The sequence below is a fragment of the Terrapene carolina genome, unplaced genomic scaffold, assembly GCF_002925995.2.
Source record: "Terrapene carolina triunguis isolate 2854851 unplaced genomic scaffold, T_m_triunguis-2.0 Scaffold210, whole genome shotgun sequence".
Lineage (NCBI taxonomy): Eukaryota > Metazoa > Chordata > Testudines > Emydidae > Terrapene > Terrapene triunguis.
The window spans coordinates 5,264,774-5,282,654 of NW_020664561.1; the positions used below are offsets into that span (position 1 = coordinate 5,264,774).

At 45.5% G+C, this 17,881-nt stretch overlaps 1 protein-coding gene across 1 annotated transcript in view; it reads right to left on the reverse strand.

Annotated features, from left to right (window-relative positions):
- The window catches only part of LOC112107414 (dynamin-3), a 316,224-nt gene that overhangs the window by 201,584 nt on the left and 96,759 nt on the right, over positions 1 to 17,881 (reverse strand). Inside the window, exons 10-11 of the mRNA XM_026655330.1 lie at positions 10,020 to 10,158; positions 2,757 to 2,843 (exon numbers count right to left, since the gene is read on the reverse strand). Coding sequence (XP_026511115.1) covers positions 2,757 to 2,843; positions 10,020 to 10,158 — 226 coding nt within the window. The remainder of the gene's footprint in view (positions 1 to 2,756; positions 2,844 to 10,019; positions 10,159 to 17,881) is intronic.

Here is a 17,881-nt window from a genome sequence, read left to right on the forward strand (position 1 = left end):
TTGTTCTTAGGGGTCGGGGCTGGCTGCCCCTGCTGTTCCCTGTGGTTGACCAACTCAACCACCAAGGAGTTGGGCACCAGGTGGGTATACAAACATTCATGCCCCTTAGTGGGTACAAAGTACTTGCGTTCCACCTTCTTAGAGATGGTAGCCAATGAGGCTGGTGTTTGCCACAGGGCATTTTAAATTCTTGCCACCCCTTCATGGAGCGGCAAGGCCATCCTGCCCGGTGCCGAGGGGGACAGCACATTGAACAAGGAGTCTGAGGGCTCCTCCATCTCCTCTGCTTGGAGATGGAGGCTCACTGCCACCCTTTTTAAGAGGTCTTGGTGGGCCCGATAGTCCTCCTGTGGGACGGAGGGGGGGCGGGGCTGCAATCAGCTCCTCCGGACGGGGCGAGGAGGCCGGTGTGGTGCTTTGGGTGTCGGCCAGCACCGGAGGATCCACCACCTGGTCGGACTCCAGGCACGGTGCTGAGGACATGGGTCCCACTGACTCCTTTCTTGGCAGTCTAGGGATGGAGGCCGACGGTGCTTCCGACGCCCCGGCCACCGAGCAAGTCCCCACCAGTGGCTGCACCGGAGGCCACGGTGCCCACTGGTACCACTGGACTGGCCACAACGCTCAGTGCCACTGCACTTGCTGAGGCACCGCACCGGCGGGGCCGGCTGTTCGGGCTGGCTAGCCTGGCCTGTAGACGGGCGGCTGTGAGCGGAGGCTGGGCTGGCATACGACCCACTGCTGCCTCTGCACCGGGAGTAGCAGCGGTGCTGGGATCTACGTCGGCCACGGGACCGCGATCTCAAGGTGAAGGAATGGCACCGACGGTAGTAGCTGCTCCGCAAACAGCCTCGACGGGCAGACCCACGACAGCGAGACGCCGGTGATCGACACCCGGGGCGACGGTGCCTTAACGGAGACTTGGAGCGGGAGTCCGAGCAGGAACGGCGTAGACGGTCATGCCGCGACCGATTGTGGTACCTCCTTCGAGACGAGGCCAGTTGGCAAAGTCCACCACGGTCCTGTCGATTTTTGCTCCGAAGACGAGCGGTGCCCGGAGTCCTGGTCGGACGGCACCCATCCAGACAGTCTGGCCGGCGTCGAGGGCGATCCACATGGACTGAGCCCTGAACGGTCGCTGGGCCATGAGTGGTGTCGGGAACGTTCCCTCGACCGAGACCAGTACCAGGCCGGTGGCGACTGCAGTGATCCCAGCGGCAGCTTGCCCCTGGAGCGTGGAGGCCGACATCGGCGGAGCTCCAGGCACCAGCATGGACATGACATCGCTGGCCGCCTGGAGGGCTTTGGGCGTAGATGGCATCCGGACATCCGGAGAGGCCTGCTCCGAAGAGGCCGGGCTACTCCGCTCAACATCAGTCGGAGGCCTAGGGCCCGGTGGGGATCGAGGGCTGCCCGACATGGGGCTAGCCTCTGTCCCAGACTTCCCTCGGTGCCCTTGTGGAGAGGGCGTCTTTCCGGTCCTCTTAGTGTGCCCCATGGATGGGGAGCGGTGCCGACTGGTCGATGGTACCGGAGGGTCTCCGCGTACAGACGCTGCGGTGCCGGGTACCGGTTCGGAGCGGTGTGCCGGGGTCGGGGCCAGCGCCGACTCCATCAGGATGGCCCGGAGCCTAATGTCCCTTTCTTTTTTGGTCTGGGGCTTGAACGACTTGCAGATCTTGCACCTTTCGCTGATATGGGTTTCTCCCAAGCAGCACAGACAGTCCGCATGCGGGTCACTCCTTGGCATAGAACGCCTAAAAGAGCCGCACGACTTAAATCCCGGGGCGCGGGGCATGCCCCGGCCCGGGCTCACTAACTAACTAAATTAACTTAAATACCTAACTGACTACAGGTACTAATGAATGGACGAACAGTTCTGGGGACAAGCTGCAGCAAAGCTGGAGCTGAGCAGTTCCGACTCACCTTCGCTGGCGGCAAGAAGGAACTGAGGGTGGGGGGAGCATGCAGCTCCCCTTATACCGCACCAGGCAGGCGCCACTCCAGGGGATGCGGGGGCACTCCCCCCCATGGGTACTGCTAGGGGAAAAACTTCTGGCACCGGTGCACGTGGCAAGCATGCACACCTATTGTGGAATACACATGAGCAATCACTCGAAGAAGAACAAGGAAAGAAAAATGGGAGCAGTTATTCCAAGTTACCTGTATCCTTTTCTTCCAAAGTTTGGAAAACTTGGTTGTGCTGATTAAAAGCTCCCCCAAGGCACAAGATCAATAACTTGTGTGATTAAGACTTGGAGTAAACATCTATAATATTGACTGAGAGGAAGGGAACAGGATACCATGCAGCGCTTTCAAGCTCCAGAGGGTCCGAGGCTCAAGCTCCATGAGAAGCCAGAGGACTGTTTTAAATTAGGACAGCTGCCAGTAGCCCCAGAGGGCTATTATGGTTGCAAGGGATTGTACCTTTTCCTTGGCCATGTCCCATCCACTGTCTGCAAGTGCGATTAGAAGAGGAGCTGTTACTCCAGTTATACACCACCAGCAGGTCATCTACATTTTCTGCTCCCATTTGTGACTGGCAGACTAAATTAGGAGCTTTTGGAACAGCGCTGTTCTCATTCCCTCCCTTCTCTAGAACCTCTCTCCATTCCCCACCTCTCCAACATCTAATACGTCAATGTCTGTTACACTTTCAACACAAGCAATTTACCATGGCTAAAGCTTTTCAAAAATGGTTCAAGTCCTTCATCACTCTCAATTCCCAACCCATCAGATTTCATGTTTATTCCCACCTGTTCCTTGGTCTTCTCCTCTCTGTCTCGAATGTGGCCAGCAACAATCCTTTCCGTTTCCTCACATAGCCTTGGATAGGTCGCCAGCTGACAAAAGGCAAAAGGGGGAGGAATTTAAACTTGCTGAGTGATGTTAAAAGGGTACAAATGGAGAATCTACACTAGACTCTGGATAGTAGTAAGTTCTGTAAACACTGTACTAAAGTTAACAAGACTGTATGAAGCGTACTTACCAGTAAGGGTAGTTTAATACAATATACATAGATCCAAACTCTGGGAACTTGCATGCCTATTTGCTTCACGGAATGCTCAAGAAAGTAGTGGCCATTTTGAGTGCATGTTCCTTTGCAGAACTGAATGTTTGGAATGAGAGCAAACATGGAACTGCAGCTCGAAACCATCGACTCCTGTTCACTTAATCCAAATCTATGTCAAAGCTCTCCCAAAATATAAGAAAGGAAGATGGAGAGAGTGGATCTATACATGTACTTCAAGAACGACATACATTGTGTTATTTAAACGGAACCCCTAGATACTGAACCCAGCCTTTGTTGCTGCCAACTCAGACGGGCAGAAGGGTTACACACTTAAGAATGGAGTGGGCATGAGCCCACATCTCATGTATTTCCTTCCCTGCTGATCAAAGAATGGATATTTGCAGAGTTGTTGTAGCCATGTTGGTCCCAAGATATTAGGAGACAAGGTGTAGCGGGGCAGTTGCCCCACTCCTTAAAAAGGCTAGGCTGATTGGGGAAGCAGCCACAGCTGGGGCCACGCCCCAATCAGGCCACAGCTGGCCCTATAAAAGGGCTGTGAGCCAGGAGCTAGGTCAGTCTCTCTCTAGCTGTAGAGAGAGAAGGACCGGGCTGCCTGGGAGAGAAGGGTACCTGAGTAGAGTAATGCTGGGGAAAGGCAAGAGGAGCTCCAGCCTGGTAACTCCCAGGCCTGCAGGCCTTGTGCAAGGTACTGGGGCTGCAGAGGTGTAGCCTGGGGTTAGGCAGAGGCAGCTGGTCCAAACCCCCCTTGCCAGTGATGAGTGGTTTACAGACTGCAGTTTGCCCCAGTGAGCGGGAGCTAGATGATGACTGGCAGTAGCCACTGAGGCAAGGTGGGGATAGAGGGTTGGAGGTTTCCCTGGGAGGGGAGACCCAGAGCATGGTGGGGTACTTCTGGGGCAGCACCCCAAGGTAAAGGGCACTGGGGGGGACACGGAGCCATCAGCAGGCGAGACACTGGCCAGTAGGGGCACTCCGAAGCTTGTGAAGAGCTAATTCCCAGGACAACCAGCAGGAGGCGCCGCACCGGTGAGTCGTCACTTCGCTACACAAGGCAGGTGAGGTAATAGCTTTTATTGGACCAATTTCTTATTGGTGAAAGAGACAAGCTTTCAACCTGAAGAGCTCAGTGTAACTTGAAAGCTCGTCTCTTTCACCAACAAGTTGGCCCAATAAAAGACATTACTTCACCAACATTGTCTCCCCAACAGAAAGTCCTAGCCAACCTAGATGATTGGGCAACCCTATTGTAGATCACATTCATGGAAAAGAAATGTTAGGTGATGTACTTTGGAAAGAACACTTTATAGCCCACACACTTGGCTGGATCTAAACCATAACTGCTTAGGAAGAAGATCCAGGCATCATTGAGGATAGACAGCTACTGTGATGTGGTTTGGAGGAGGCCTCCAGTTCCAACAATTCAGCAACTGTGTCAGCTCTTGCATTTAATGGATAAGGAAAAACCACCATTCTAAAACACCAAAGAAACAATTCTTCAGGTGACAAGGGTAAGATACTCTACTGTGATAAGGCAGTTCCATATTATCACAAGCCGAATCTATGACCTAAATGATATGAGTACATTGAACTAAGGGATTTTTGTTTGTTTTCAGAAGTACAGTAAAAGAATGACTTTGGGAACAAAAGCAAATTCCATTCCCATTCTTCACTGACGATGAGGATGAACCAAATACATTACTTAATCTTAACTGAGATTTACTGCTTCAGACTCAAAGAGTAGAAATTAACATTTGAGAAGACACGATCAAGAGTCCATAACAATCTTCACAATATTTCTTAGACTCTACAAGCTATTTTCCAAATGAAGAGACTGACAGAAGGACTGATCAGAAATGACACTGGACATTAATCATTTTGTCCTCTTCCTGTGCTTATAATAAGGGAAAGAGTTACGGTTAGCGCCCTACAGTGCAAAACCTGCTTCTTAGCAGGTTGGTTGGTTCAGTTTGATTCCCTTGGAGCATTTAAACACCACTATCTACAACTCTACTCTGTGCCAGGGTTCTGCAGTCATTTTAAAGCTATTCTGATTATTAAAAAGGCAATTTGTTCTGTTTGCTCTTCCCCGCCCACACACATTAGCTAAAAATAAATGCAACTCATATCACCTACTGCATTTTCCTCCCCTAATTATCCCACAGTGTCAACCAGTCTAGAATACTTGATACTAAAGCTAGTGCAATTTTCTCATCGCTTACAATAGTACATCTGCCAACACCAAGATATGAATTGCCTGATCATACTAAGCACGCTTTAGGCGGTGGTGAGCTGGAGCCGGTTCGCGGGAACCGGTTGTTAAATTTAGAAGCCCTTTTAGAACCGGTTGTCCCGCATGGGACAACTGGTTCTAAAAGGGCTTTTAAATTTAACAACCAGTAAAGCTCCGGCAGTTCCCCGCCCCGCCCCCGCCCCCAGCTCACCTCCGCTCCGCCTCTTCCCCTGAATGCTCCACCCAGCTTCTCCTCCCGCCCTCCGCTAATCAGCTGTTCACGCGGGAAGCCTGGGAGGGCTGAGAAGCAAACGACGGCTTCACGCTCAGGCCCAGGGAGATGGAGCAGAGGTGAGCTGGGGCGGGGGGCGCAAGGAGGGCCACGCGCCGTGGCAGGTAACCCCCTGCTCCCCCCCAGCTACGCTACCCTGCCCCTAGAAGCCAGAGGGACCTGCCCTATGCTTCCCGGGAGCCGCCCCAGGTAAGCACTGCTGGGACTCCCCACCTTGTCCCCCGGCAGGTCCCTCTGGCTCTTAGGGGCGGGGCGGGCACTCACTACAGTGGCCCACAAGACTCTCCTGCCCGGCCCCTGAGCTCCCGGCTGTTCCCCTTCCCCCGCAGCTTCAGCCCGGCCCAGCTCCAGCCGCACGGCCCGGCACGGGTGTAATGCCGCCAGCCACCTCCAGGCAGCATGGTAAGGGAGCAGGGAGGGGTGTTCGATAGAGGGCAGGGGAGTTCGGGAGGGTGGGGGGTGGATAGGGGTCAGGGTGGTCAGAGGGCAGGGAACAGGGGGAATGAATGGGGGCAAGGGTCCCAGGGCCATCAGGAATGAGAAGAGGGGTTGGATGATCTTAAAACATGACTTTTCTTGCTTTAAGTTTTGAAAATTCAGTCACTAGTTCTTTTAGATCCAGTTTTCCAGCTATTTCATGCTCTATTGACATTGGGGCAAGGCCAACAAGTCTCTCTTGTACCATTGTTGAGTGCAGATATGTTTTTATCAATTTTAACTTTGAGAAGGTATGTTCCCCAGTAGCTACGGAAACTGGCAAAGTTAAAAGAACGCGTAGAACTATAAAAATGTTTGGAAAACTGTCTGAGTTTATTTTCACAATAAAACTTCAGTACTTCTTCAGGAGTGGAATGTTTCTTAAGTCATATTGAAAAAGCCTGAAGCTCACTACACAAATCTGTAGCATCAATGTCTTCTGAATTTTCATGAGTCAATGCCGACTCTCCGCTCTACATGAATTTCCGGCTATGAAACCTTGATGTATATTCAAGTTAGGCTGTCACTAGCATTGCAGCTCTTGCCGCTGGCGGATGTGTTTCATTGTGGCTGAGGTATTGCTTATCAAAATTGCGGAGTGGGTCATTTTGACCCTATGTCGCAAGTTGAAAAAAAATTTCACTACAATATTATTTATTTTGCAGTAAATAAAAGATTTGACATAATAAATTCTCAGAAATGTAGAGAAATGAATTATAATTCATAATCCCTCTGTACACGCACGGAAATTGAAAAAATGACATCTTCGTTATTTTATTTGTATTTTTTTCATCTTTTTCATTTTATTTTTTTTTTAATTTAATTTTTTTCCTTGAATTTGGCGCCCCATTTAACTTGGCATCCTAGGTGACTGCCTAGTTCGCCTATATGGATGGGCAGCCCCTGAGAGAAAATGGTAATTAGTCTCCTAAGGTGCCTGAGTTGCTTCTGAAAAATTGGTCTTAAGTGCTTCTGAAAATTTTGCCCATCTACTTCTGTGCATCAGTCTGCAGCATAGAGTATGTTGGGAAATACTTATGTCGGACTTACCCTTTTCAGGTAATAAAGATGAAGCCCTGTCAGAGACTTACATGTCAAAAGAGAGGTGCTGGAAGAAAGTGAAATTAAATAAGTCCCCAGGATCATATGGTATACCTAGAGTTCTGAAGGTACATAAGAATGAAGTAGCTAAGCTACTGAGGAAATGTAATCTAATAAAATTAAGCTGCTATATTAGAGGACCATAAGGAAACCAACATTGTGTCTCTCTCTTAAAAAGACAAGATTGTGAAAGCTACAGATCAGCATGCCTTACCAGGCACATTGTTTGAAATCAGAGATAATAGCATAAAACATGAACAGACACAGGATAGGATAGGGACAAAACAGCATGTTTCTGAAAAAGAACTATTGATCTTTGAGAGTGACAATAAGAAAGTGGATAAAGGAGAGTCAGTTATTTATTTACATGTTTGAAAAAGCCTTTTATAACATCCCTTAGACTGTTAAGGGACCTAACATACTGACCTAAAGAACTGTCATCATTATAAACTGGTTAAGAGACAAAACAAATAGAGGAAATAAACTGTCAGCTTTCATCAAAGAAAGATGCTAATCATGGGGTGCCCAAAGAATCTGGACTAGGACTGGCAGTGTTTAAAATAGGTATCAGTGATCTGTACAAGAAAGTAATCAGTGAAATGACAATATTTGCAAATGACATGATTTATGTTGGTCAGGACAAAAGACGACCAAGAACTACAGAAAGTCCTAGCCAAGTAGATCATTGGGCAAAACTATTGTAGATCACATTCATGGAAAAGAAATGTAAGGTGATGTACATTGGAAGGAACACTTTACAGCCCCCACATATGGTTGGATCTAAACCATAACTGCTTAGGAAGAAGATCCAGGTATCACTGAGGATAGCACAATGAAGACACCCAATTAATGTGCAATGGAGGTCTAAAAAAACAAAACAAGAAGTTAGGTTGTATTAAGAAAGGAACAGAGGGTATTGAAAATGTAATACTGGCATTAAATAAATTGATAACCTGCCCTTACCTTGAATATTGTGTTCTGTTCTTACCATCTCAGAAAGGGATCTAGCAGAAATAGACAGGTTCTAGAGAAGGGCATTGAAAATGATTAGAAACATAGAAAGACTTCCTTCTGAGGGGAAGTTTAAAAGACTAGGGCTCTTTACAAGCCAATAATTTTTTTATTTTTTTTAAAGGAGCGTATAGTTTAATGAGGGGACTAATAAGAGAGGGCATAGCAAAGGTATAGAACAAGTGAATGATATGGAAAATAAACTAAGAGTTCCCATTTACCCTCTTCTCATTGTATAAAAGAGGACATGAAAAAGGCCACACGTTTAAAACTGATTAAAAGGAAACCTTTAAACACATAATTGTTCTGGCACAGGAGATTGAGGTCAAGAGTTTAGGATTAAAGAGGATTAGACGTTTATGAGACTGGGTAACAAATTATAAGGAATATAAACACAAGAGTATTTCAGAGGCAAAAATCAACCACCAACTCTGTGGGGACTAGGAAGAAACTATGAAGTATCTGGTACTGACAAGCTACTAGATGAGATGGACCGTTGGTCTGATCCAGTACAAAAATTCCGATGTTCCCAAGATTAAGACACAAGGACAGATGACTAGCCCACCACTGCGACTCGCACATGCTTTCCATCATTGTTATTAAAAGCATTTTGGCCTTATCTGGGGCCTAAACCATTTTCAGCCACAGTTAATGGTGGTCACTGTGGATCCATTTTTGACCATAGGTAGTTTTCAAGTGATTAAGGCACTTAGGAGGCTAAGCCACTTTTGAAAATCAGACTTTGACACTTGAAAATGTTATCCCCTATAACCAAGGCATATACAACTGACTTCTGATTTCTATATTGAATTCAGTTCCACACTAAAACCTGAACTTTTTAGTCACAATAGGAAAATAAAAGGTTTTCTTTTTAAAAAGTATAAATAAACCCAGGTACACACTGTATGCAGACCAATCAGCCAGAATACTCATTCATACTATACTCATTTTACTATACTTGTCGGGACCTTAAATTAACGTTTCATTATTGAGTACACACACACCATTTACTTTAGGGAAGCCAACTGCACAACAGTTCTTTCCAATGCAATTTGTTTCCTACATTCGTTCTGCAATTCTTCAGACTAGTTCATCCTTCCACCCACATGCATAACTCCCAGTGGGGTAAGTGTGGGCAAATCAAGGGGAGATTGGATTTTCTCATGTTTCTACCTTGTAGCCTCTTGAAAGTTGGTGATGATGAGTTATGGATTTGCATATATGAGAAACAGCACAGGAGGGTATTTCACCACTTGGACACTTAAGTATGGTTCTACTCTGAAAAGTTTCTGTGCAAAAATGTTTTTTACTCAGCAGAACTGCTCTCTGAATATATTTGGAATCTGATCTACTTTCTTTAGTGACAAAAGAAAGACTACTACTTTTTCCTATTGCCAGTGCTGCAAAGACAACTTCCGACGCTGGATTTTTCTGGCTTATGCCTCAACAAAAATGTTAATTACGTTTAATTTGCAGGGCCATCTATATGATCCCATTTTCTCTATATTATGCTTTCAGTAATAGCCATACAACACCAACTGCAGCAATATGGTTATACAGGTGAAAATGGGGCCAGCACTTGACTTTTTTTTCCCTGAAAAAACAAACCACGCCGGCGATGATGCAAGATCTAGAAACAAGCCATTTTGAGCATCAGAAACCAAGATCAGTATTACAGTACTTTTTATTTGTAAACTGAGTAAACTGGATAAGAAAGCAACTAAGACACAAATGTAGAACCATACCATCTCATATCATTGCATCGTTTTTTTGAGTAGAGCCACATGGCAAAGCATCTTGCCCATTATATTATCTACCATAACACTAGATTGACAAGTGCACTTCAACTATTAATGAACCCATTCAGAAGTTACCTTTTTAGTGCATTTCTTGACAGTGTTGATTAACTCTTGCATCACCAGATCCACGCTTTTTAAGCAAGGCCCTTTCAGCTTCACTATCTGTTTTTTAACTATAGCCTCAAAGGCCATGTCTGGAGTAAACAAACCTGTTCTGTGGACATATAATAAAACATGTAAGATACTGAAGGAAAACTTTAGGGAAAAGAATACAACTTTTTATATTGAATGTAAAACAGAGTCACAAACTTCATTATGATATAAACAAAATGATTCTGCAAGTTGCAAGATGAATGACTAGCTTAAAGAAGTCTAAATACAGCATATGTTTATTAGTAACAACATGATGCACTCATTTGACAAGTGCTGTTCAGTTATGATAACAGCTCATAGCATATGCTCTGTAGTTTAGTTTGTAAAAGTAATGAAGTATTAGTAATATTAGACCTTAATACAGCACTGTCTCTGTTATTAAACCATTACTGAGAAATGGAATGAGACCATTGGGTTTTTACATGTGAATTATGGGGTGTGTAGATTAAGAAAATGGTGAATTAGAGATTCAAATTAATAGTTTAGCATGGAGGGAGAGTGCACAGTCACTATCTCTTAGGGGTCCACCATTCATGCAGCTACAGTATGGGCAATTGTTGGCCAGCATTTCCATCAGACAGCATTTTCATTTTCAGGGAGTGACAGGCCAACTATAAAAATAGTCAGATGAAAATGACACGCAAGGCCTAGCACAGCACTCACTTGGTCTGTCTTTAAACAGAAGATTTAATATGAAAATTAATGTGATTATTTTTTAAATTGTGGCGTCTTAATGAAAAAAATAAAAAGTCCACTTAACCTGCAACTGTGGTTCATCAAGCTGACGGCAAGTATACTGTAAAGCTACACTTGTGGTATGCACATGTACCTTCAGCAGACAGAGTCAAAACCATCTAAAAGCAGTGACAACTGGCGCTACTGCTCACTCGCACAGGACTGACCATTTGGATAGAGTTACAGAAAAATCCATAATCCAAGTTCCTTTCATCCCCAAACACATCAAAAGTCCTTCTCCCACCTATTCAAAACCCTTTACAAAGACTCTGAAGAAGCAGGGCAGTTGAGTGGTGCATGTAGACCTATATAGACTGACATCTCACAGACTAGTTAGACAGACAAATAGCACTTATTTCTCCTTCAAAAACTGCCTGTAGAGCCCCACTTAAGAGATATTAACTAGAAGTCACACAGCCTTTAAGGATATAGGTCTAAAGAAAAGTGAAGATCATAGCACTGCTATCCCAAATTGACCATCCCATCTAGTTGACAAGCCAAGAATAATGCTTTATAAATGTAAGCACTGAGTTCAAGGTAGCAGCCTGAAGTGTCCACAAAGGAGATATTTTCTTAGATACGTTGGGCAAAGGGCTTTGGATCAAGGGGAGCGTGACTTTAGATCCCAAAGTATTGGGACACATAGTAGCTCACAGCAGATCTGCCTACAGGTTCTAATTCACTGAAACAATCTCTGGGCCCCTGGATTTAACTCCATATGCTACAAATAATATGGAAGACTAACAAAAGGGTTTGGTCCTACCTAAGCCATAGCCAAGAGCTCTTTAACATCTAGACTAGTGTTTTCCCAAACTTTCTAAAGCTGAGCCTCGCTTTAGGAAAATGAAATAAGTCATGTTCACCTGACTACCCTGCCATGTGTTGTTGAAGCTTAATGTATACAACTTCCATGCTTCTCTCAAGCACAGTTGTCCTTCACACCATGCCAAAGAGGAACACCCAACACTTTGAGAAACACTGACCTAGCCTATATAACATTACCTCCCCTGTAAGTTATAAGGTTCAGAGAAAAGTCCTGGTAAATCAAGATCAGGTAAAGGATGGTATCACATTATCTTTATTTTAAGGGAATTCAGCCATCAGGACTTAGATCTCACCCATTCTAGCAATGCTGTAAGTACAGGTGATGTAAAGAATATTTTCCAAAGGGCTCCCACAGTGATATCAAATCACATGAGCATCAAATTTAATTTCAAGGAGAGTATTTGTTCTCAAGTGGGTGGAAAAAACATGCAATTGTCCTTTCAGAAATTGTTTCACTGTAGAATGTGCAAATATGGATAATCCTTGGCTGGACAATTATATTTGTCCTCATTCTCTTATAAAGTGTCTCTCTGGAATCCTATGTGCTAATACTAATCTGAAAACAGACAAATCATCCCTATATAAGATAACCAGCCCATCCCAAACCAAGTATTTCACCTCCTCCAAACACAAGTTACAGATATTTCCACAAAATGAACCCACATTGAACTCCTCAGTAAATCGGTCATTTAGAGACAGCAAACAATACAAGGCACTGAAGAAGTGGAAGATGCACAGTCTTGGTCAGCAGCACAAATTGAAAATCTTTTCCATTTTAAGGCATAGGTTTTCCTCAAAGATTTACGACTTTCCAGAAATATTCGCTTAATAGCGTAAGAGGACTCCAGATCAGAATTTCACAATACACCACATTGCAAGCCATGATATTTAGGAATCTCAGACCTGGATAATGCATTTGACTTTGATACTGTGAAAACAGATGTGGAAGAACTGAAAGGCAGACTAGATGTTTCAGCAGCAGGGGTAACAGATCCAAATATAAATACTGACATGCCCACAAAGGACAGAACTCTTGCAATCGGTACCATTGCTGAAGCATAAAGGGATAAAGGTATACAGCAGAGTATGGCTCCAAGCTAGAAGAAAGCTGTTCAAGGATTTTGGATCACTATTTCCTACAGAATAAAAACTGAAGGCACAATGAATTCTCCTTCAAGACAAAGGGAGCTTTTTGAAGGATCCCTGTAGTTTGGAATATCGACATGGACAAAAACTTGAAAAACCCCTCATGATGGGGCTGATAAATTAAGAATGAGGCTGCCTGCCAAGACCATGTTCTTGCATGGAAAAAAAAACAGAGAGCTAGAGGTGCAACTTGATTTGGAATGCACCACTTCCTCAGGCTAGACAGTTTCTTGACACAAACAACAGGAATGAGCTCCCCCTACTAGTGCATATGATACATGGCTGTGGTGATGTCTGTCAAAATCAGTACAGATTTGTCACGGATGTAAGGAAACAAAGTTCCCCCTACCATCTATATTGCTCTGGATTCCAAGAAATTTGTAATCCTAGATCTCTATGAATTTTGAAACCCCATGTACCTAGAGACAGTGTAAGTGGGCATCCCAACTTACGCCTGAGGCATCTATCAAAATCACAGCTGAGAGGAGCCAAGCAACGGACTGTACTCCAGAAACATTTTATGAACTGTCTACCATGAGAGTCCTGCATGGTTTAGGGTATTGTCATCAGTGTTTATAAGCCATCTTTTAGAGTCCAATAAGTTGTCCTCATCCAGTTCTCCCCAGGTCTCATTCTGAGCCTAAATAAAGAATCATCTATTAGGCTCACAGAAATAAGAACCCCTTACAAGCAATGCAATATCATGTGTTTATGCAGTTTTTAGCAGGTGATGGATGCTAAGTCATAACCTTCACTAGAAAGCTCCCATGGTATGTCCCAGAAGAATTTATATAGTCCTTTGGGGCATCAGCAGGCATCTAGGGTAACAGTTGAAAGAGAAACATAATGAAGGTGAAACTTCATGCAGTAAATAGACGTAGGAATGAACTTTGTCTAGTTAGTAAAGCTCAGACAGTATCAGATAACTGGAGTTAGAAACAATAACTCCTATCCAATGCCAGGGAAATGTAGCTATAAGTCTCCCCTAGTTTAAAAAGAATGCAAGTTGTAAATGGGAATTTGTGTAATCCAGTTGACCTTGGAATGTACTCTGCCGGCAGAACAAGTTCATTGCAGATGTGTGACACACTTTGATTCTGGCTCTCTGGTGTCTTGACTTAACCCCTGTGCAATGTGGGTGTAAAAAGTTACCAAGTTTGAATGGAATTTATTTGCACTCTGCACAGATATTAGTAAGTACAAGTGTAATCCACTGATGAGCTTGTTACAAGTCCTGCTTTGTGCTGATCCGCAGAGGATCTGAGTGTGACAGATATGGCAACTTACTGCCAGATATGGGACCTTATTAAATTAAGGTATCATTGGGCTGCACTGTATTATATGAACAGTTTATGTGTGATTCTGTTCTACTCCATAGGGAAGGTCTGCCACATTTCCTCCAGGAACCAAAACCAGGTACTATCTCCTGGGAAGGTTCATGTGTAAGCAGAGTCTGGATGAGCTCTCCCCTGACATCTAGTGGTGAGCTGTGGAAAAAGATTTCAGAAGCTGATCTCATTTGCATGGACACACCCACCCTGCCTAGGTGCTCAGCATGATGGGACTGCTTGCCCAAATGATCACTTGTGGCTGGTGTTAAATCCCCAGTCTCCTTGTTATTGGGGTAGGAATAATAAAGGGTTGCTATCCTTGTTGTGTGAACCGAGGGCAGCAGAATTGTACCTGGCATACCCCAGTGGAGGGACTCTCACCCAACTGAACAGCACTCGCTAGGCAGGGGACATGGGTTCCAAAACCCAATGAGTTGAGAGAGGGTAGGAACAGGTACTTGTACCTGGTAGCGTGGGCCCTGTTTAAGGGTCCTAGACACCCTTTGACCCTTCCTCTCTCCATGGCATAATAAATGAGCTAATTTGGACTCAATTGAGAGTCTTATTACAGACTGCAGAGCTGAAATCACTGATATCTAGGTCTAAGTATTAGACCAACTTTGGGACAGTGTTTCTATTGCAAGAGACTGTCCAGTGTGCACCAGCAGTGAGGCTCCCCTTCTAGCAGCTGAAATCACAGAGAGCTGTGTTAAGTGTGGCAAGTGAGCAGCTGGTGCAGAGGCGTGGCAAGTGGCCTGCAGGGCAGCTGACAGAGAGGCATGGCAAGTGGCCCCCGGGGCGGCTGGCAGAGAGGCATGACCAGCAGAGCGGCTGTGGAAAGGGCTAGAGCAGAGCCTTGCAGAGGTGTGGCAATCAGCCCTTGGGGCAACAAGCGAGTGCCCGAGCAGTGAAGCGTGTAAGGTGCTACCTTACCACCACCAGCACCCCGCCTTCCACACAGGGTGGGAGGTGAACTCTGCGGATGAACCTCTGAACTCTGGGGCTGCACTGGCCAAGGACAGCAACTGTGAGTGGCGTACAGAGAAGGGACGGGCACATTAAAGGGACTTTTGGGTTGCTGGACTTAAGACCCTGAGGGGAAAAGGACACTGCCCAACTTACTTGGGGGTGGGTCTTTTGCTCATGGTTTGTGTTTATGAGCCCTAGTTGCGGTGTGTTCCCAAATTCATGCTGAGTTAATTCCCTCCTTTTATTAAAAGTTTTTGCTACACTCAGACTCTGTGCTTTACGAGAGGGGAAGTATTGCCTCTTAGAGGCACCCAGGGGGTGGTGTGCAGTTGTCCCAGGTCACTGGGTTGGGGCTCGCGCCAGTTTTGTGTTGTATTGTTGAAAGAGAACCCCTAGATACTGAACCTGGCCCTTGTTGCTGCTGGCTTCACCTGGCAGAAGGGTTAAAATAGTGCAAACTGGATACTCATAGACCAAAAGACAAAAGGAAGGAATTTTGGATAAACAGGCCAAACTTAAACTGACTCAGGGCCTTCTTCCAGCAAACAGAAATGACCTGCTGTCCAAGGGGGACCCCAACCCTTGCAGAAGAGTTGAGAGGACTTTGTCCTACTGGGGCCCCATAAGACTGATGGTAAGCTGTTAGCATGTATACAGCAATGTTGTTTTAAAATATATGTTTTCTCTGTAATGCCTTTATCTGAAGAATAAGTGTGATTGCGTGGAAAGAGCTGTATGGTAACTTGGAACTGCTGGCAATTATACTCTTCAGAGCCCTCTGGTAACAAGCAAAGTGCAGGTGCTGGCCCATTGAGGCAGGCTCGCTTGCTGGGGATATCACAGTGTAAGGCAGGGAGCTGTGCAGCCAGGGCCGTCCCTAGCTATTCTGGGGCCCTACGCAGCCCCCCTGTGGGGGGGGGGGAGCTGGCCCCAGGCCTCCATGGGGCAGGGGGGCTGCTTGGGGCACAGGGGGGAACCACCCCCCAGCACTCACCTGCAGCATGGCTGGGGCCAGGCCGCTGCACTTCCCGCTGCCGGTGAGTGCAGGCCCGGCCCTGCTTCAGTCCTCAGGGGAATGGGGGGCAGGGCTGGGCTGGAGCAGGGGCGGGAAGAGGCAGGGCTGGGGCTTTGGGGAAGGAGTGGAGTGGGGCAGGGCTGGGGCGGAGCAGGGGCGGGGGCCATGGGGAAGAGGCAGAGCAGGGACTGGAGCAGCACACAGCTGAGCAGGGCACCAGGAAATTTGGTGCACCAAATTTCCTAGTGCCCTACACAGTTGCGTACTTTGCGTATGGGTAAGGACGGCCCTGTGTGCAGCCTTAAACCCCAGTCAAGAGGGAGAGAGTTGTGGGTTTCAGCCCAAAAGAGGCAAAGGTTTCTGGCTCCCAGCTATTAAGTGGGTGCCCTCAACAGGCCCCCGAGGTGCAACTACCCTGAAACTGTGAAAATGAGTTGTTACAGCCCTTGGCTACATTGTTACATGCCCAGCTACAGTCTTAGATCTTTAGCGGAAACTATAGCAGTTCATGCCTTTAGCTCTGGAGTTTCCCAGTTCAATCCCCAGTGTGTGGACCAAGATAGTGTCAGCTACACAAGGTCATAGAGAATTAAACCCTGTGAATCATGTTCCCAGGAAGGATTACTGGAATATTCCTTTACTCATAAGACCAATAAACATAATTAAAGGTGGATATATTGAGACTTCATGAGTAGTGTGGGTAGTAACAAACAAATATATAGAAGTGTGTCAAATGTTCATCAACAGGAAGGAGCCCAATAATACATCAAGGCCTGGCAGAAAGGTACCAGTAGGGCCTATGCAATCTCTTGGCCATTGGGTTTCCATCCTCCTATATACCTTTGGATGCACTTGCTCATTTTTGCCCATAATTAGCAAATATGAAACCTTCACTGGCTGAACAGATATGCAATGATGAAGAATCTGGAATAAGTAGAACACATATGGGAATATTTATTTGTATATTCCAGAATTCATCTTCCTAGAGAGCTTCAGCACCTTGGGAAAATGGTCAGATCCACGATCATAACATGATTCAAGAGGCATAAATATGAATACTTCAATAGAGCAAAGCCAGAAAGCATCCATGATATACTGTGAAACAAGCTTGACAAGCTTTGTGTCAGTGTCTGTGCCAATGCTGAACCAATCCTGCACTGAAATCCTTAACATATGATGCCTACGTCTTCTGACGGCCAGCCTTCGGTGGCAAATGCTCAATCCATCTGGAACAGCATCAACATCCCAAATTCTAACAACCCTGAGTTTCAGTAGTGTCTACATACCAAGCTCCAAACAGCATCAAGTTTGTAATCTGATCACGTGCATTACCTTATCTGCTTTCTATGGAGACAAAATAGTTTTTGGATTTTTTTTTAAAGGAATGAAATTCTAATCAAAACTAAACTGTGTTAAAGGTCTTGTTAATGTTTGCTCAGTGCACCCTCACACACCGTTGTCATAATATTTATCCAAAAAGTGGGCTATAATAAATCAAAAAATAATAATTCACTGATCATTAATATTCTTGCATGATGTAAGTAGAGTATAAGTTTTGTAATTAAATGTACATACATCATGCAAGAATATTACTAGTTTTCCAATGATTTCTTACATGCCACCTTTTGGATAAATACCATGACAACAGTATGTGAGGTGCACTGAGCATGCTAGGGCTGACAAGAGTTGCTGACAGAGTAGTGAACCACCAATGGGCCAATGTGTCACAGAAATGTTCAACCTATAGTGGCTGCCCTTAAAAA